Below are 21,684 nucleotides of genomic sequence, written 5' to 3'. Positions count from 1 at the left end.
AAGGGCGGGGGGGGGTTGAGCGGCGAGGGGATAGAGCAGCAAGGGCGGGGGGGGGGGTTGAGCGGCGAGGGGATAGAGCAGCAAGGGCAGGGGGGGTTTATCTGCGAGGGCGGGGGGGTGGATAGAGCAGCAAGGGCGTGGAGGTAGGGTGGCGAGAGCAGGGGAGTGTAGAGCAGCGAGAGCAGAGTATACAGTCATGATGGCAAGGGTGGGGATAGAGACATGAGAGCAGGATAGGGGATAGAGTGGTGAGAGATGGGTAGAGTCATGAGGGCAGTGGTAGAAGTAGAGTTGGGAGAGTGGATGTGGGGAGGTAGGAGCTATGAGATCAGAGGGGTAGAGCTGTGAGAGCAGGGAGCAATGGTTTTTCCCACATCATTTTGCAGACGCTGTTGGAGGCAGTACTGGGGTTACAGAGCACTTTCCCTTACAGCACACCCTCCGAACCTAGGGCAAGAAGAAAAAAAATGCTTGCACGCATGGCATGGGGACTCTGAGCCAATGCCAGGGTTGTCCTACTAGAGCACCTCCACTTCACATTGAGCACTGCCTCGGAGGAGGAGGAGGAACTCGCAACGCAAATTGCTCATGGAGTCAAGACTCACTGTTTGGGAACCTCCAGCTTAGACAGTTAGTTCATCAACATAATACTGTATGAAAAAGGGCCCAGGGAGATGTAGTAAGAAGGGCTGCAGGAAAGACACATGCATGTGACAGTTTAGTGAATACCAATGGACCAATAGGATTAACTGCCCATCATTTAGCAAAATAGCAGAAGCCAAAATATTGCAGATTCTGGAAATCTGAAAGATAAACAGAAAACTCCCTGAAAATGCTCCGCAGGCTGGTAGTATCTGTGCAGAGAGAAAAACAGATCCTGACTGACCTGCTGAGTGTATCCGGAATTTTCTGTGTGTATTTCAGTAAAATATGCAATTGGGCTCAGGCTGCATGGATGCTCAATCTGAGAAGTGGCACAATTTAACTCTTAATGCAATGGAGAGAGAGAAAGTAGTTTTTTAAAATCCCTTTCGCTTGCCTAAGAACATGGAGTCAAGCCACAGATCTGCCATGATCTCATCAGAAGGTGGAACAGGCTCGAGGGAGGCTAAATGGTTATGTCCTGTTCCTATTCTTCATATACAAACAGAACGTGAATTTCAGTCGGCTCTTTAATTGTGAGAGGCACAGAGCTCATCTGTCTTTACTTGATGGAGGTCACTAGGCAGTTAGAAGATCAGACACCCTGCCAGGTTCACTCCCATTCCTCTTTGCCCCTCCTTCAGAAACACACAAAGGTTGAAGTCAATTGTAGCTCTCCTATCCCTGTCCACCCAATGTTGAGATTGCATTACTCAGCACAGAGCCAGGATTGAATGCGGGACGTTACTGGGTGTGTATAAGCCCAGTTGTTGAGCCACCAGGAGAGAAAGGTGCCTTGCTGAGACAAAGTAGATAGGGCTTTATGTTGTCCTCAATTCCCCTGGTTGCTACAAATACTGATATCATACAAGAACAAATTACCTTTGCTTAATGACTTTTTCAGGAATATCAAAATCTATAAGAAAATAAAATATAAGAAACATTTTTGTAAATATAGGCTCTAATACAATAAGCGTTAAACAGATAATTAACCATCCTCCATGAAGATTGGCAGTTCAAGCTTCCCTATGATCCCTGAGTACAGCACTGAAAGAATGTTGAATGATGATATCTTCAAAATGTTAAGTTGGGAGGACAAGCTTTATTTCAAGTTCCTTACGATTTCACATATAACTGACCAACCTTTCCTTATAATCTCCAAATTGCAAACTGACATATGGTTATACCAGGCTCTTTAGTTTATTGGCATTCTGAAACACACATTGCAAACTGATAGATCATTGCAATAGGTACCCCTCTAATTATATTTCCCAACACATGTTTATCTTTCTTCTTGAGCCCAAGCATTACAAGCACTGTCCACACTGGTCTTCTCCTGGAATTAAAGATTAATCTAAAATCAAATTACTGCAGATGCTGGAAATCTGAAATAAAAACAGGAAATTCTGGAAAAACTCAGCAGGTCTGGCAGCATCTGTGGAGAGAGAAAGTGAGTTGACGTTTCAAGTCTGTATGACATATCTGCAGAGCTGAAGGAGAGTCTCTGAAGAGTCGTCATATGAACTAAAAATGTTAACTCCGTTTCTCTCTCCAGAGATGCTGCCAGACCTGCTGAGCTTATCCAGCATTTCCTGCTTTTGTTTATTATTAAAAATTAGTCTCCTGGTAACTCCTTGAGCAATCAGGAAAATAATTACAGGAACATCTCCTTGTCCCGTTTCACTTCGTTAACTTGAATAACTTATATAATTATATGCTTTGATGGTTGATTGGCAGGAGTTTACACCCAATTCTAGACAAATAAGGACACAGTTGCCTTTTTGAGATAATGGCTGGCTGAAGCTATTCACAATGCAGTCAATGCAGTCTGATGGCTGATATAAATGCATATGCGCACAATTGAGTCGTAAAGGGGAACAAAATAAACATGAGGGCAAACTGAATAAAACACAGCAGATTTGAACAAGACCCACCATGCTGTGCTATTGTCCAGAGACTCGGGCCAGTTAATACCAACCTTGATTCTGCTGACTGTTGCTTCAATGCTGTATGTATGATTATTTCTAACATTAGTAGAAAGAATTAAGGCCTTTTTATACCCAATTGGAATTTACAAGTCCAATCACTGACAGTGGCTGCGCAGGTTGTGTGTTTCTGAGCCTCCTCTCAACCTTACTCCATCTCACCCTACTAACATATCCTATATCTGGTTCAGTCCAAAGAGAACCTTAAATGGAAATAAACATAACATTCATGGCTTAGTGAACTGAAATTCCACTGTTTGCACTAGTCTAGATCTTTTTATTAAATACAGAGAGAACATGGTAGGGATTAATCAAACAATAAGTAGATCTACAAAACCATCTGCAACTGCTACAAACCCATTGTCACCAATGTTGCTCAGTAGATGCACAGGCATGATGTACAGCAATTGTAACAAGGTCAGGTGGCTCTTGAATCTTATCTCAGTGAGTTGCTCACAGCACAGAAAAATCTGAAGATGTCAGAGTTGGCCATCAATAGGCATGGCACAGACTCTGAGAGCAGCACAAATACAATCTCTGCATCCTCTTCTAGCCCTACAGCCCTGCGAGATCTCTGAGCTCTTGCAATTCTGGCCCCCTGTGTATCCCCGATTTTAATCACTCCATCGGCAGCTGTGCCTTCAGCTGCCAAGACCGTAACAGCTCAGGAATTCCCTCTCTAAACCTCTCTGCCTCTCTCCTCTTTTCAGACACTCCTTAAAGCTCACTTCTTTAATCAAGCTTTTGGTCATCTGTCCTAATAACTCCGTATGTGGCTTGCTGTCAAATTTTGTTTGATGACACTGCTATGAATCACTTTGGGATGTTTTACTATGTTTATATATTTTTTTATATATATATATATACACACACACACGTACCACACACACAAGTTGTTGTTGCTCTGCATTCTGGGACAAAGCAAGACAGGTGCGACTGTAGGTCTGTGGCCAGAACCTGCACTCAGTTGGTCCTGCTACAGTCATTCTCGGCAGAGAGTGATCACCCGACAATATCCCTGGTAGAGAGTCAGGGTAACTCAACAAGCTGGAATACCTCTTTCACTCTCACTGCTCTTCAAAACTTTCCATCAGACTGAGATTTACATCATGCATTCAACAAGACACCTGATAAACTTTGAATGGAGTTTCAATGAGCACTCACCGCAGTGATGACATTCCCATCGTGCGTTCGAACAGCTTCATCCACGAGGTGCAGTTTGTCATTCAAGGAACGAAACCTCTCTAAAGAGTACATCTGAAAACCAAATTGGTACAAGAACGAGCAAAAATAAATGCTAGTTCCATAAGAATAGAGAGTGTGTGTTTGTGTGTGTGTGTGCGCAATTATGTTCAAGTTTCAATCAATCTTTTCCCCCTCCAATTTAAATCTTCTGTTTTTAATGTTTTAATGACAGCTCCTGGCATCAGCCGCTGCAATCAGCCAATGTCCCTAAGGTGAAGCAGGGAATAAATCATCTGTCCAACAATCCCAGGAAAGAAAACGTGTGAATGTCGGCTGAGGACAAGAGGGCTCAGCCCCCTCAAGGATGAATGTCCAGCAGACACTCAGCATCCAGGCTTACACATTAATAATGACACTGGGGAAAGGGAGTGGAAAATCCCCTGTGCCAGCGGAACTGTACCTCAATTTCAAGAAAAGATGAGAATGCAAAAGAACATTTGTCAATATTTCACCATACCCTGCCTTTCTGCATCTGCCTAACCGTCTCCAGTGGACTCCAGTCAATTGAAACGTCCTGTGAAAAGGGAGTGGGAAACACGAGATGAATCCCCACAGTCAAAATCATAAAGCTTTACAATATCAATATAATTAGTTCAGAGCCAACTCCTTCAACATCAGATTTTGTTTATTCAGTCACGGGGTGCAGGCATCACCGGCAAGGCCTTCATTTATTTCCTATCCCTAATTGCCCTCGAGAAGATGGTGGTGAGCTATCTTCTTGAACTACTGCCGTCCAGGTTACTGATACTAGCTTCCTATTCCATATTTAGTCAATTAACTGATTTTAAATTTTCCAGCTGCCATGTAGGGATATGAACTCTGGATCATTAGTTCAGGCATCTGGCTACTAGTCCAGTAGCGTAACCATTAGAGTGGCCCAAATGGACAGCATTCATTTCATTAAAGTGGCATTGGATTTTTAAAGGACAAGGAATATGAAGGACAGAAGCTTAGTCTTAGCATATTCAGTAAACAAAACGAGAATCACCTCTTTCTTTTTTACACTATCTGGCTACTGTCTTCTAATTAAGTAGTATTTTCTGTTATATAGACGAGAATGCAACATTCTCGCTTGGATTTACGCAGCACGTTTAACATGTAGAAAAGTTCCAAAATAGTTCACGGAGCCACAATCAGTTGTCAAACTGCTGGACATTAAAAGCGTATGGCTGGGAGTTGATGCTTCAGGTTTTGGCAAGAACCACCCAGTTGGGTTGTTGGGATGGGGTCGGGTGGGGGTGCTGTGGTTGGCAATGCAGTGAGTTAGCATAACGCTCTTCATCCTTTGGGATACTGCTTCGAATTAGAACCCCCCCCCCTCTCCATAGGGAACAGCAAAATGCCGGTAGGGTGATTGGTTCAACTCCCATGGTTCAGCATCAATCTGGCATCCATGCCCAGAGAGGCCCTTAGGAGGAGAAGGGTGCAAGAAATGTAAAACTATTGCTGTAAGGGTCCTGCTCTAGGAATTGGGCAGAAGCTGGCTAGGTTATGGTTGACCCAAGAGGGTCTGCTACTGGCTTAAGTGTTCTATTTCCCCAAAGGTGACAATGCTCACCAAAAATTGATCAAAGAAATTAATTTTAAAATTCTTAGCCTTTAATCTCATTGAAATTTATAAAATTCTTAAGGGACCTTATAGTGTAAGTGCTGAGAGACTGTTTCCTCTCTCTGAGGAGTCCAGACTAGGGACCACATTCTAAGAACAAGGGAACAGCTGCTAACGGCTGACATGAAGAGAAATTTCTTCACTCAGAGGGTTGTGAATATTTGGAATTCTCCAGAGAACTACGGATGCTCAATTAATGAGTATATTTAAGACTGAAATCGATAGATCTTTGAATACTAAGGGAATCAAGGAATTGCAGGAATGGGCAGGAAAGTGGAATTGAGATAGATCAACCCCGATCTTACTGAATGACAAAGCAAGCTCCAGGGGCCACATAGTCCACTCCTGTGCCTAATCATTATATTCTAAGGATACAGTGATGGAACTAGTTTACAACTCAACTAGTAATTTACACAGAAAGTTTAAATAAATGAATTTACCTACCTTGTAATCGGTCTTTGATTTACGTAGATTGGGTGCATAGTTCGTGGTGGTTGAGCCTACGACAGTTGGCACAAAAGTATTGAAGGGTGATCAAAACCTTGACGATTTAAGAGAAAGCAAATCTCACCTTTTTTTTATTCCCTTGCCTTTGCCCAATGTTGAGTGCTATCTCAGGTGACCAGCCCCTCCAATAAAACATGTCTACTCAATTTTCACAAAAAACCTGTTTGATCGAAATCCATTCAACCACCTCCAACATCGACTCCCTCCACCACTGATGCACAGTGGCAGCAGTGCGTACCATCCACAAGATACATTGCAGCTACCTGCCAAGGCTCCTTCAACAGCACCTTCCAAACCCATGACCTCAACCACCCAGAATGACAAGGGCACAGGAACATCACCACCTGAAAGATCCCCCCCACCCCCCCAAGTCACACACCATCCTGACTTGGAACTATATCACCATTTCTCCACTATTACTGGATCTAAATCCTGGAACTGCCTAACTGCACGTGGCTTGCAGCAGTTCAAGAAGGAGGTTACCTACTACCTTCTCAAGGATAATTAGGGATGGGTAACAAATACTGGTCTTGGTAGCACTGCTCATATCACATGAATTATTTAATAAAAAAGCAACTCGCTCAAAGGGAGGCCCTGACATCGGGTCAAAGAAGGAGTTGTGATAGAGTGGCTGAAGAGTTTCCTCCAGCCACACGCAGCCACTGTGGAACTCCTTACAAACGCTGTGTGAGTGTTGCCAACACCGTAACCCTTGATCCTTCCTCCTCCCATTTTAGAGGAGAGGGAGAACTTTATAATGCCCCTAGTGTCCCACAGCTGAGATTGGGGAGTCTGTGGTCATAAACCTAGTTCCTGTAATCTGCTGCCCCCTGAAGAACAGGCTTCAATAAAGCCAACTCCCTCTACTGCCAACATTTTACAATATTTTGAAACTTTCATTTCAAAAGAAAGGAGATGAGCTGTGTTGTTGGGATCTGGAATGCTTCATCTGAACAGGTGGTGGAAGCTGATTCCATAAATAATTTTAAAAGGGAGTTGAGTAGATACTGTGCTGACAATGGAATCCTGTGCAACCCTAAGCAGCAAAGGTTAGCGACACAGGAGAAATGATAAAGGTCCCACACAACCAACATGGAGAGATTATACCTATCAGGAAGGGTTGAACAGGCTGGGGCTCTTCTCCAGAAAAGAAGGCTGATGGCTGGCCTGATAGAGGCCTTTAAGATTATGGAAGGGTTTGATAAGGTAGATGTAGAGAAGATGTTTCCAACTGTGGAGCGAACCAAAACTAGCGGCATAAATATAAGACAGTCACTAATAAATCCAGTAAGAGGAACTTCCTCACCGAGAGAGTGGTTAGGATGTGGAATCCGCTACCACGTGGAGTGTTTGAAGTGACTAGCGTAAATGCATTTATGAGGAAGCTGGATTAACACATGAGGGAGAAAGGAATTGAAGAATATGGTGATAAGGTTACATGAAGTAGGGTGGGAGGAGGTTGAAATGGAGCATAAACAGAAAATGGACCAGTTGGGTTGAATGCCCTAATTCTGTGCTGTATATTCTATGAAATACTAGGTAAACTTACAATCAGAAAGTGACTGGAAACTCCCAGGCCGACTGACCCCAAATAAAACACTCGAAGGATCCCTTTTACCTGTGGAATAAAACAGTTTCAAAGTCAGGTGAGTGCAGGACAGCCCGAGACCGACTAACACTTTGGTCCACTTTCTTTATAAAAGTCATATTTACCCAGTATCACAATAGTTTACTTTACCACAGTAACAGAGGTCACAGTATCTTTCTGAATCTCTCATATAGCTGGACACACTTTTAAAAGGGATTACCACCCCTTCCTTGTGGTGCAATGCGCATATATGCTGTTAAAAACAGGATCAGAATGACTGCCTACTTGCCATAGATTCACTCCAAAACGTCCAGTGATTCTGGAGTCAGAATGCAAATTGAAATAGCAAGCACACAGCAGTGAGTGGAGTATGCGGTATTCTCCAGTCAAAGGCAACTGTAGTAAGGATTCCACTTAACTACAGATTGGTCACCCCAATTCCCATCTGATCTATTCCAGAAAGTCAGGCACTGAAGGATAGAACTGGAGCCAATCTTTACATATTTTTATAAGCTTTTATTTACACATTCCAAGCATGTACTTCCTAACCCACAGTTTCGGTCTTTCCTTTTTTACCCGAATTCCCAGTTAATGCTCTATCTGCATACAATTAAACGCAATTAATATACAATTAACACCAACCTCCTCAACCAGGATTCCTACTGTTGAATGATAAACACAGAGCACTCCTGGGGTGTGTCTGCATGCGTGTGGCTGGCAATAAGTTGCAATAATGTGCCTTTAACGTAGCAAAATAACCCAATGTGCTTCATGGGCAAAAAAAAAATCAAACAATTTTGACATCGAAGCACACAAGGAGATATTAGGAAAGGTCACCAAAAGTGATGGCTTTTTAGGAAAGCCTAAAAGGAAAAGAGAGGTAGAGAGACAGTGAGCTTTAAGGAGGGAATGATGGAGTAATAAATATCAGGGATATTCAAGAGTTAGATGAGTGTAGATATCCTGGAGGCTGGCAGAGGAGATTAGAGATAGCGTGGAGGCATTTTATCAAAAGATTAAGGATTTTAAAGTTGAGGTAGTCTTAGCTCCCTTTATAGTTGAACAACTTGATGACACAGATCATCATAGCTCACCCATGAAGGATGGCATCATGGGTGGGATATCGAAAGGCGTCCAGAGCCTGTGGGTCTGAAAGGGAGTCATGCTGCCAAGGTGCGCTAGCCTTGCTTTCAAAGTAAGGTGTAGTTCAAAGGTGAATGGTGGCCTTCTGAGGCATTACTACGCCGCTGGGCTGCAGAGGGGGCTTCGGGGAGTATGGTAAGATGTGCCTATTCACAATGCTCCAGCCACCATAAATGAGGGGGCAGGCTTGATGGGCCTCCTAGTCTTTCCCTCCATCGCAATTTTTGTCAGTTCATCTGTAATACAGTAACGTTCATGAAGCTGCCACTACCTTTGAAGAAGCTGCTGAAGGAATACGCCGGGGCAGGCTTGGAAATAGTCGACTGTGCTGTGTCAGAGAGGGATTTTACAGGTTCCAGGCCTCGGAGGTCACCTGCTCGGATTCCAGTTGCGCTCTCTTTGATTGACCATGAGATACCTGAGGAAAAGGAAATATATAATTCAGAAGCACATCAGATACTGACGCAGGGATACAAGGTGCATTTTAGTTGGAAACTTTAGTTGCATTCTAAATACTTACAATATCTTAGCAGCCAATTATATTCCACCCATTTCGCAGATCCCATTATATTCGTGATTTAACTCTGCCTTCTACATTAGAACAGTGAGCATGCTTCAACAAGTGCTTCATTGGTTGTAAAGCTTTCAGGCATCTGGAAACAAAAGCGTCTTTTCTGTTTCCCGGTTGGGGGAGGGGGTCCCAGGGGAAGAGGGGGTGGGGAGGAGGAGCAAGGGCAGGTGAGGGGGGAGGAGCGAGGGCAGGTGAGGGGGGGATTGAGGGCCGAGGTGGGTGAGAGCGGGGGGCAAGGGGGGAGTGAGTGGGAGGTGAGTGGGAGGGCGAGAGCAAATGGGGAGTGAGTGGAAGGTAAGTGGGAGGGTTGGTGGGGGAGGGCGGAGGGGGTGAAAGTGTGATTTGGGGTGGAGAGAGTGAAATTGTTGGAGGAAAAGAGTGAGGTTATGGGGAAAAAAAAAATGAGCTTGAGGGAAGGGAGTGAAGGGGGGAGGTGTTAGGAAATAGAGACAGTTTAAGTCAGTTATATTTGTATTTTTTGGGTGTTAGCAATGAGTTCTAGCTTTAATGTTTAAGTTTGATTTTTGTTTCTGTATCTGTGTTAAGAAACATCAAAATGAGTTTTAGTTTCACTCTATAAGGACGTTTGCATTTCTAATGAGGTTTTTACGACTTCTAAGTTAAAAAAACACAACGGTAGAGAAGTGGGCTGTTGCCCAGCAACAGGGGGTTTAGAGAGTCAGGTCCCTCCCTCAGACACACACAAAAAACTAAAGAAACAGCAGTTTTAAGTTCAGTTTTGAAGCCAAGACCCCAGAGAGACTGGGCACTGGGAAAGGGAACTGCAGATGTCCCAAAAGAGCCAAAAGGTCCCAAGTTCAAAGGAGAGAGATGGAAACAGGGTAAAGTCCCAAGAAGAACTTTTCATCAAAAGGAGGACAGGAACTTAGAAAAGGTCCTGTTAAGAGTGAGCGATAGAGAGAGGTGCTCTAAGCTTCAGATTTAAAGAGGTAAAAGCTGCAGAAAGCAGATTTAAAGCAAGAACAACTTACAAGAGGCAAGAAGGTTCAAAGAGATGGCTGAAGATCCATAACTCTTTGCTATGGGCATGTGAAGCAGTGGTACTGTTGATGGCTGAATCAATGAGACAGAGTGTGTGGCAGATAGCTTGAATGCAGGTGGTGAACTAGGGAAGAGGGACATCGGAAGGAGAGTTAGAAACCCTGATTGTGAACCCTTATGGAAGGTGTCCGAGAGAAAGCACTAGTATGGGTAAAGATTCAAAGGCAAAGTCTTGGAGAGTGGAGATTGGAAATCCTCATGTCAAAGATGGAGTTTAGTGAGACTGGTTGACTCATGGTGTGACAAGTGTTTGGTGGGGAGTTGAGAAGAGCTCCATAGTGTCTGGCTGAGGACAGAGCGGGGGTGGGGGTGACAACAGGACGTGGGGGGGACAACAGGGCGCGGGGGGGCAAGAGTGTGGGTGGGGGCAGAAAGAGCGTGGGTGGCGGGGGGGCAGAAAGAGCATGGGTGGGTGGGCAGAAAGAGTGGGGGTGGGGGGGGCAAAGAGTGTGGGTGGGTGGGTTGGGGGGGGGGGGGGGGTGGAGAAAAGAGAGTGGCTTGGGTTACAGCTATAGCACTTACTTCCCACTGGCTCCCCGCTCCAGCTGACCCTCTCTACATCGTCGTCATCCTCATCCACAAAACTGCGGAGGTTGTTCACTGCTCGCTTGGACTCTTTCAGCTGAAGTGACAATATGACACGAATTATCATACATAATGTAACAAACTGTCTAAGTGGCAGCCAAGTACGATAGGGCGAGAGCAGATAAATTCAAACTTTATGTGGCTCCCCCAATAACCACATACACACACACTTGATAACAGAGATCCCTGGCCAGTTCTAAAGGACATGAACCCCAAACCAGTTATACTGACCCCATCGTCACTGAAGTGGACTAGCCATATAAATACTGTGGTTACAAGAGCAGGTCAGAGGCTGGGAATTTTGCGCTGAGTAACACACCTCCTGTCTCCCCCAAAGCCAGTGTGCTGGAATACTCCCCACTTGCCTGGATGAGTGCAACTCCAACAATACTAAAGAAGCTTGACACCGTCCAAGACAAAACAACCCACCCGATTGGCATCTCATTCACAAATATTCACTCCCTCCACCGCCGATGCACAGTGGCAGCGATGTGTACTATCTACAAGATGCACTGCAGGAACTCACCAAGGCTCCTTAGATAGCACCTTCCAAACCCACGACCGCTACCAACTCGAAGGACAAGGGCAGCAGATACATGGAAACACCACCACCTGGAAGTTCCCCTCCAAGCCACTTACCATCCTGACTTGGAACTATATCGCCGCATCAAAATCCTGGAACTCTGTCCCTAACAGCACTGTGGGTGTACCTACACCACATGGACTGCAGTGGTTCACCACCACCTTCTCAGGGGCAATTAGGGATGGGCAATAAATGCTGGCCTAGCCAATGGCACCCACATCCCATGAAAGAAGAAAAATACTAGAAAGGGGGAGAGAAAGATGGAGAGTCATTGCATGTTATTCCCTTACTACTCCAATCTGCCAGATCAGATACTGCCGTTGTTCAAGGCTTGTGGGCAGGTCACCTGTGGTTGGTGCACGAAAAAGGAAAACTCCAAGAGGTAGGCTGTAAAGGATGGGTTATTTTTTAGAAATTGGAATAAATAAGATTATATAGACTTTAAACCATTCTCAAGTTATTCTTCAAAATAAGCACATTAAATAAGTAGCTAAACCAAGATCTTGTCTGCCTGTACAGAGACATTTAAGATCCTATAATACTGTCCAGAAGAAAATCAAGGTGTTCTCCTGGTAACCTGGGCAATGTTCCTCCCTGAATTAACTCCAAAATCAAAAATATTAACTGGTCAAGTATCGGTTTGGTGTTTGTGGGATCTTGCTGCACACAAATGGGTGCTGTAATTGTCTACAGAGACGCTTCCAATGGTTGAGAGAAGTTTGCAATGTCCTGAGGATATGAAAAGATGCTACATAATCGCAAGTCCTTTCCTTCATTACGCACTCCCCCCCGCCCAAAAACAAAGAGGAATGTTAAAGCAGGACAGAGCACCTCAAAAATCAGCTCTCAAAAAATAATCTGATCAGGAATTTTAAATGCAGGCAATTTACTCACCTCATCGTCATCATCAAACATGAAAGCTTTGCATTTTGTGCTATTCCAATATTCTTCTTCGTCATTTTTAGTTCTGCTCATCTGCAAGTATAATAGATAACCTGAAAAATGTTGCATTAACAACTTGCATTTATATAGTACCTTTAAAGTAATGAAACATCCCAAGGTGCTTCACAGGAGAATTATAAAATAAGGTATGACACAGAGCCACATAAGGAGCTAATAAGTCAGATGACTAAAATCTTGATCAAAGAGGTAAGTGTCTTAAAGGAGGAAAGTGAAGTAGAGACAGAGAGGGGCTTAGGGAGGGTGTTCCAGAGCTTGGAGTCTAGGCAACTGAAGGTATGGTCACCAACGGTGGAACAATTATAATTGGGAATCCACAAGAGGCCTGAATTAGGGGAGCCCAGATAACTCAAAGGGTTGTGGGATTTGAGGAGATTATTGAGATAGGGAGGGGCAAGGCCATGGAGGGATGAAGGGATTTGAAAACATAAATGAGAATTAATCACAAACATTTATAAAATACAGGAATTATTCTCCATTTTAAACGCACGCTGAGGTTTCTGCTACTCTTTGTAAAGTCCCAGTTCAGCTTTCAAGTTAGAGTTCATTGCTGACTCAGGAGGATTAATGCACCAGTCTGGTTGGCTGATCTCAGCCAAGGTAGCAGTCGAGGCATAGAATTGACCTGAAAGAGCGATATAAATGCCCTCCAAAACCAAACAGCTGACTGCCTAGATTCACACTACAACAGGCACTTGGAAACTGGAGGGTGGGCTATGGGCATCAGCAAGGAATCTGACTGCAGGGGGAAGAAAACTGAAAATGGGGACAAATGTACCCTTCAGTGGGGGGGGGGGGGGGTGAAATTAGGAAGTAGATTTTGGCCTAGGTTTCAGGAATTCTTCAAGATAAAAAAAGAGAGAACATTCCCTCACAAAAACAATGGAAGTTTAATGCTGGAAGCTGAGCCTCTAGAAGGGTTTAGCTGCCATTTAGTGCTGGTGGTTGGCAAAGGCAATCCCAGGACACACAAGACTGACTAGTGTCACTCAGACTCAAACACACTTGGAGGGCAGTGACAGGGAAGAGCCCACTTTTGATTTAAAACACCAGGAAAATCTACTTGTTTGTTTACTACATTCGTGTTTACATGTCGAAGGTTAATTCTGTTAGCTCCCTACCCCCACTCACTCACCCCTGAATTCACTCACTTCCCTGCATCAGCCTCCCAGGAACAAGCAGCACCGCCCGGTCTGCGCAAGGGCTGCCGGGACTTGTAGTTTCAAACAGACCCTCGAACTACAACTCCCGACAGATCCCGCGAGGGCAGGCTTCCGGCGCGCGCGACCAGAGCCCAACCGCCGCTTTGGAGACACAGGGTGAAGGTCAATGTCCTGTTCGTGCCGTAGCGACAACAGTTGATTTTGTTCTTCCTTTCGGCGCTTTACATTTACAGGCTCCTTGACAAGAGTTTCACTTCAGGGGTGTGCAGTGCGCCTACACAATGGGTGCATCGATGAACTGGTCCCGTGCAGCAGCCAGTGACCTTTTCCCAAGGGCCGCATGACCAAAGTGCCAGGCTGTGAGCTGCAGGGTCAGCTACCCCTTTCCAATGAGCCTACACGTTTAGCTCAAATTTATTTTCTTTTATTTCAGGTTTCCAGCACTTTTCTTTCTTTGAAATGAGGTATTTATCTTCTCCACATTTCCTTCACCTTTCCAACTCCAACGTACCGACAGAGAACGGTGAAATGGGCAGACACTTGGTAGATGAAGTTTAGTGAAAGGAAGTGTTTTAGCGATTTAGGAACAATCCAGAGTGTGCTAAGAATCACAACTAACAGCCAATTTAAGATTACCAGTCAAGCTCACAATGTGCTAGAAGCTACATATATTCACTAGCAGATACCTGTCCTCTGCAGGCAAAGGGAACATGTCCAGGCATTGCGCCTTTTTTGAATTAAACAAAAGTGGGGGAGGGGGGAACGACAATAATTCCCTGGTGCATTCTCCATGGCAATGCTTCAACCAATCAGCCACCCTTTTCTCATGTAGTTTAAATTGTTGCAACCTTTGAAATTTGGCATTCTTACGTCTATCCTGATGAGTGCAGGATGAAACGCTTCGCCAGCATTTATCTTTTATCAGCAATACTGAAGTTCTCAGCACCTTAATTTTAAAATTCTCATCCTTGTTTTCAAATCCCTTCATGGCCTTGCCACTCCCTATCTCTGTAATCCCCACAACCCTCTGAGATATCTGTGATCTACTAATTATGGCCTCCTGCATCCCCAATTTTAATTGCTCCACAACTGGTGGTCATGATTTCATTGTCTAGGCTTTAACCTCTGGAATACCCTCCCATCACCTCTCAACCTAATTTTTCCTCCTTTACAACACTCCGTAAGACCTACCTCTTTGACCAAGCTTTTGGTCACCTGACCTAATATTTTCTTATGTGGCTCGGTATCATACTTTGTTTTGTTATGCTCCTGCGAAGCGCTTTGGGATGTTTCATTACGTTGAAGGTGCTATATGAATATGTTTTTGTTGTTGTTGACATAAGAAAAAAACTTTTTACATAGTGAATGGTTAGGATCTGGATGCGCTGCCAGAGAGTGTGGTTGAGGCAGATTCAATTGTGGCTTTCAAAAGACAATTGGATAAGGAACTGAAGGGAAAATATCTGCAGGTCTGTGGGGAAAGAGGATTGGGACTGGCTAAATTGTTCTTGCAGAGAGCTGGCATGAACTTGACCGGCCACATGGCCTCCATGTGTGCTGTCACCATCCTGTCGTATGATTTTAAATGGGGTGCAGGAACAGGGAGATATGGACAAATGTGTACACAAAACTTTGAAGGAGGCAGGACAACATTGTTAAAAGGGAATATGGGCTTTTGAATACAAAAGCAATTAAGTTATGCCAAGACTTTATAAAACACTGGTTAACTTAAGAATACAAGGAGCAGAGAGTAAACCATATGGCCCCTGAATGGCTCTGCAATTCAGTATGAGCATGGGTGATCTTCTGCCTCAACTCCACTTACCCACCCGCTCCAAAATCTGTCTATCCAAGCCTTAAATATATTCAACCATGCAGCATCCACAATGCTCTGAGGTAGAAAATTCCAAAGATTCACAACCTTTTGAGTGAAGAATTTTCTCCTCATCTCAGTCCTAAATAATCAGCCCCTTATCCTGGGGCTGTGCCCTCGCGTTCTAGTTTCCCCAGCCCAGGGAAACAACCTCTCAATGTCTCCCCTGTCAAGCCCCTTCAGAATCTTGTATGTTTCATTGAGGTCAGCTTTCATTCTTCTAAACTCCAGAGAGTATAAGCCCAATTTAATAATTTCTCATCCTGGGAACCAATCTCGTGAACTTTTGCTGTACTGACTCCAATATATCATTCCTTAGATATGGAGACAAAAACTGTGCACAATATTCCAAGTATGGTCTCATTGTACTATTGTGTCAAGACTTGCTTATTCATTTACTCCAATTCCCTTGCAATAAAGACCAACATGCCACTTGCCTTCCTATTTACTTGCCGTACTTACATGTTTCTGTGTTCCTTGTATGAAGCATCAACGTTTACAAGTTTCACACCATTTAAAAAATATTCCTTTTTCTATTCTTACTGCCAAAGTGAATAACCTCACACCTCCACACATTATAGTCCATCTGCCACCTTGTTGCCCACTAATTTTACCTGTCTATATCTCTTGGCGGCCTCTTTGTGTCCTCCCCACAGCTTACATTGCCACATAGATTTGTATCGTCAGCAAATTAGATACATTACTCTTGGTGCCTTTGCCTAAGTCATTAGTATAGACTATAAAAAGCTGATGCTCCAGCACTGATCCTTGTGGCATTCTACTAGTTACAGACTGCCAACTTGAAAATTCCCATTTCTCCCTACTCTTTGCTTCTTGACCATTAATCAATCATCCAAACATGCAAACAAATTACCCCTTCCTCTATGAGCCCTTATCTTCAATAACCTTTTGTGTGACACTTTATCAAATGCCTTTTGGAAATCCAAGTATATGACATCTACTGGTTCCTTCATCTACCCTACTAGTTAGATCATCAAAAAGCTGCAATAAAATTGTCAAACATCATTTCCTTTTTGTAAAACCATGTTGATTTCGGTTAGGCCACAGCCTCAAGTATTGTGGACAATTATGGGCACCACACTTTAGGAAGAATGTCTAGGCCTTGGAGAGGGTACAGAGATTTACTAGAATGGTACAAAGGATGAGGGACTTCAGTTGTCTGCAGAAACTTAGAGAAGTCAGGATTGCTCTCCTTGGAGCAGGGAAAGTTAAGGGGGGATTTAATAGAGTCGTTCAAAATCATAAAGGGTTTTGATAGAGTAAATACGTTAAAACTAATCAGACACGCAGCTTTAAGGCAATTGGTAAAAGAACCATAAACAAAAAGGAAAAAATATATTGCAATAAACATTTGAGTGTCATCATTGGGAGTGTTAAAACCAAATCTGAGCCTTCTTTCATCTGGAATTCACACACATGGACACTCACGCACAGGGATGAATGGTTAATGATGAGAAACAGGATTCCCCTAGTGCTAAATCCGATGACACTGAAGCTAATTGCAGTGTCCTTACTGCTGTCCCAGACAAGATCAACCAACTGAGCATAGATCAAGCAGCACTTCCAGCATCTTTGTGATCTGTATGACACACGGCACAGGTTGATCATTCACATTTATCCACCAAATCACTAACAGGGTTAAAACTGATTGTATAATTACTAACAAATTGCCATTACTCACTCTGAGGAAGAGGATATGCTGTTTTATAACTAGGTGTGTTACATGGTTTCACATTGGAAGTGTGGCAGAATGTGATACATTAAGGAATCTTGCTATGTGCAAAATGGCTGGCACGTTTGTCTACATCACAAAAATCAATGCACATCGAAAACTTTGCAATGTTTCTAAGTGACTGTATACAAAGCTTGAAATAAATAAGTAATTCTTTGCTGCTTATATCTCTTACATATATCACAATGATTAACAAGCTTTGACAAATCACAAGTATTAGAGCAATACTAATGTTAACAGGTTCCTATTTGATTTATTGCATTTATTGTTAAAGTTCTTTGTGGACTAAAGTTGGGCAATCTCAAAATTATTCGCACTTAAAGAGATCATTAGGAAAGCTGCTGTGAGGTAAAAAAATTATGCTGGTGTAATATGGGTAGTTTTCTGAGGTTATGGTTAAGAATTTAGGGCAGCTTTAAGGATAGGGCAGCTTGATTCAGTGCCTGTGGTCCTGCTTATGATTCAGAAAGCTTTGAGTTCAGACCCAACAGCAGAGAACAAAACCTAGGCTGACACTTCAGTGTAGTAGTGGGGGAATGCTGCTTTACCACAGACCTGCTCTCATGAATGCCTAGTCTAGGTGAATATAAAAGATCCCATGGCACTATATGAAGGAGACTGAGCTCTCGAGATATTCTGGTTGTCATTGTTCCCTTGACCAATACAATGCTGAGGATGTGAATGGCATAGTCTTTCTTTACTGACAGAATACTACATTCTCAGAGGACATCCCTCAGATGTGCAATGGAAGCAAGAACCACCTGCCAGTAATGGTGAATGTTAAAGTTCCGTGATACTATTCTCCTGTATACTGGCCAACATTCCTCCCACAACCAATCAGAGGGTATGGCAGCCTAATGGTTATGACACTGGAATAATTACCACAGAAATTGAGTTCAAATCTCACCATGACAAGTTGGACAATAGAATTCAATAAATTTGGTAATTTGTGGTCCATCACCAGAAAATGACCATGAAAGCTGCTTTTGGTATGTATGGTAATATTCTAAGAACAAGGAGTAGGCCATTTAGGACTGAGATGAAGTGGAATTTCTTCACTCAGAGGGTGCTGTATCTTTGGAATTCACTATCCCAGTGGGCTGTGGAAGCTCAATCATTGAGCATGTTCAAGACAGAATTTGATTGATTTCTGGATACTAAAGACACCAAGGGATATGGGAATAGAGGGGAAAAAATGGCACAGAGGTAGATGATCAGCCATGGTCTGTTTGAATAACGGAGCAGGCTCCATGGGCCAAATAGTCTACTCCTATGTTCCTAGCTAGAGTCCACAGAAAACCATAGGCATGTCCTTCCATTAGAGAGAGACAAGTAGTTATACAGCTTGAGGGCATCACTCCTTATTAAGCCACAAGTAAGGCAAGGAGTCAACCCTCCACAAACTACCACAGCCAGTACAGAGATTGAACCCATGCTGTTGGCATTATTCTGCACCACACTATAGTAATCTAGCCAACTGAGCTAACCAACCCCCCACTAAAGTTGCTTTAATATTATAGAAAGGAAGATTTGCATGGACATAACACCTTTCATAATCTCAGAGCATCCCATTGGTTGTCTAGTCAATTAAGTATCTATGAAGTGTAGTCACTGTTGTAATGTAGGAAATACAGCAGCCCAATTTCTGCACAGCAAACTCCCACAAACAGCAATGTGATAATGACCAGATAATCTGTTTTAGTGATGTTGATTGAGGGATAAATGTTGGACAGAGTAATGGGGATAACCCCAACCTCACCCTGGCTCTTTTTAATAATAGTAGCCATGGAGTTTTTTACATTCACTTGAGAGGGCAGTCACCTTTGTCCTGAGCTGGTTTGTCAGTCTAGATCAGGGGTATCCGCCTCTTCACTCACTAAATATTTTTCTCACTCAAGGGGCTCGGTGAGCAAATTTTGGAAAGGTAAGGCATTGGAAATTTATCTCACTACTAATCAAAACAACAAAAAAATGTGCAGTTTTAGGAACAAGCTTCAAATGGGTAGACTGATTTATCAGCTTACTTTCTCGTCACTTTATGCAACACTGATTTAGTGAGATATCTGGGATCATTTTTGCTTGCACCAGTAGTCAATGCTTGCCAGCAAACCTGATGCAGCGATCCAAAATATTCCGGATACATGTCCGTCTGTCAGGAGTGATCTTGATTTTGTTTTCATGTTTTTTCATTCTTGAAAACAGCTGTTTGCAGCATTATGCGCTGCCAAACAGTGCAATGAGTCCAAGGGCATGTTTTGATAGATTTGGATAGCACTCTGAGGGAACATCTTGACTACAGAAGGTCATGGTCTGCGAAAGCTCTCTTCATGTCACTGTCATTTTGGGTCTCAAGTAATTCCAGTTGGAACATGTCTTAAGAATCAGTGGCGTTGGTTTTAAATGGATCTGCAAACAGCTTCAGTTCATCACAGTGTTTACTGAAATCTGCAAATATTCTTACACTGCCGATCAGTGAAGAATAATTTTCATGGTTTACTGTCTCAACATCATTTATGAATCCTCCTCCTCCTTCAGCTACCTTGCCCTAAGAGGGTGTTGGTGACCATGGACTTCAATTGGATTGGTCCATGATTACACTTGGTAAAGTGGCTTGCTATTGCTTAGTGTAGTATAGCTGATCAAGAAACTCTACCACTCTTCCCATCTGCCATCAGGCGTATTGGAAGGATTTAATCAATCTGTTTTGCTATGTTATGAATGCTTCCACAGCCATCGAGTTCTGAAGTGGGTCTTGAATCCAGAGCTTCTGGCCCAGAGGAGGGAAGGTAGGGAGGCTACCACTGCACCTCAAGGCCTCTAACCTTGTCGATTGCCTTACGGAATGGACAATTTTCTTCATAATCAACTGTTTTGGAATCAATTCTAACTTCTGAATGAATGCTTGGACATGCTCATACAGAATGTTGACAAATTGTTCCTTTCCTTGTAGGTTCATGTTCAAGTCTGCAAGATATTTGGTGATGTCAACTAGGAGTGCCAAGTCATTAAACCACTCATCATCATCCATGAAGCTCACATCTTTTCCTTTGTTTATCATGAAGGTTTTTATTTCTTCAAACAATGACCAGAATCTGGCTAATGTGGCTGCCCTGGTGAGCCAGCGAACATGGCTGAAGAAAATGACATCATCATAATCTGACTCTATCAAAGGCTAAGATAGGCTTGGAACTATTTGTGATTGAGACCCTTGAACGTTATGAAATTGACTGTAGAAGTAACCTTTTCCAACATATGTTTCATCTCCAGGGTCTTTGAACACAGCTGTTCTTGGTGAATGAAGCAATGATGTGTGATGACTTCATGAGATGGTGACTTGAACATTAGGCTAACGAATCCATGGTGCTTGTCTGTCGTCACAGGAGCTCCATGAGTTGTTAGGCCACAAAGTTTGTCCTCTGGAAGATTGAATTTCACCAAGACACTTAATTAAAAATGTCCTGTCCCGTTCTTGTAACTTTCATTGGACATAGGTCCAGCAGTTTCTCAACAACTTCAAATGTTTTGTGAAAAGATTGCCAGTTCAGCTGTCTCATTCACATCTGTTCTTTCATCTAGCCCTAAACTGTAAAACTGATATGCATTGAGCCTTTTGATCACAGAATTTTGAATGCTAGGTTGTATAATCTTCTAGCAATAGTTGATGTGAAAGGCTGATTTCCTTGATGTAAATATGCCCAAGCAGTCTTTCACAAATTCCCCGTCAGGCAATGGTTTCCCTCTCTCGGCTATTGTTTCAGCCATCGGAAAACTGATCTTGGCTGCTGCCTCTGAACATGGGTTTGCAGCTTTGAAGAAAGATGTTGCCCTATTGGTTCTGCTCAATAAAAAAAAAAATTGGTCCAAGAGCCTTCGAAGTCTCGACATTCAGCATTAATTTTCCTTCTCTTGCCTCTAATCAAGGGAGTTGCCATCTTTGTTTTGATTTGTGCTTTGGGTGGCTGTTATTTGAGATAGATATTTGAAAAATTTTGAAGTCGAAAGAGTGAAAAACTCAGGTGAAGAAGAAAAGTCTGAAACTCACTTGGCCTACATTCTTCAGTCCCCGTCGGCACAAGTTATGAGAGGTTGGCAAACCAGATAGAAACCTTTGGCTAATCGGACCCTGGGATAGGGCGTATGTTGAACAACCCTAATTTATGTTATGCATTACGTGCCTGTCTCCAGAACCAGGGTAAGCAACCGTCCCTTATTTTACAGCACTGCCCAATATTTGAGGCCACGGTCCTGTCTCCCAGGCTGCCTGGACACCACTTCTCATATAAGATGGTCCTTTAAATCTTGCACATGCACAGTACCTGCTCTCCTCAGTTATGCAACCACCCACCCCCAACAGCTCTCACAGCTTTGGCAGTCCCTCCCTGCTTTCATAGCTTTGATAGCAGTCCCCCGACTCT

At 43.3% G+C, this 21,684-nt stretch overlaps 1 protein-coding gene across 2 annotated transcripts in view; it reads right to left on the bottom strand.

Annotated features, from left to right (window-relative positions):
- vipas39 (VPS33B interacting protein, apical-basolateral polarity regulator, spe-39 homolog) overlaps positions 1–13,690 on the bottom strand; it is a 31,386-nt gene extending 17,696 nt beyond the window's left edge. Inside the window, exons 1-9 of one of the 2 annotated variants that reach the window (XM_041215106.1) lie at positions 13,616–13,690; positions 12,415–12,495; positions 10,875–10,974; positions 8,991–9,137; positions 7,538–7,606; positions 5,926–5,981; positions 4,330–4,386; positions 3,792–3,884; positions 1,525–1,558 (exon numbers count right to left, since the gene is read on the bottom strand). In XM_041215106.1, coding sequence (XP_041071040.1) covers positions 1,525–1,558; positions 3,792–3,884; positions 4,330–4,386; positions 5,926–5,981; positions 7,538–7,606; positions 8,991–9,137; positions 10,875–10,974; positions 12,415–12,495 — 637 coding nt within the window. In that variant the 5' untranslated portion in view covers positions 13,616–13,690. The remainder of the gene's footprint in view (positions 1–1,524; positions 1,559–3,791; positions 3,885–4,329; positions 4,387–5,925; positions 5,982–7,537; positions 7,607–8,990; positions 9,138–10,874; positions 10,975–12,414; positions 12,496–13,615) is intronic. The other variant, XM_041215107.1, reaches the window with a different exon arrangement.
- Positions 13,691–21,684: the final 7,994 nt, after the last annotated feature.

Source organism: Carcharodon carcharias, chromosome 20, assembly GCF_017639515.1.
Source record: "Carcharodon carcharias isolate sCarCar2 chromosome 20, sCarCar2.pri, whole genome shotgun sequence".
Lineage (NCBI taxonomy): Eukaryota > Metazoa > Chordata > Chondrichthyes > Lamniformes > Lamnidae > Carcharodon > Carcharodon carcharias.
This window is presented reverse-complemented; position numbering and strand designations above follow the sequence as displayed.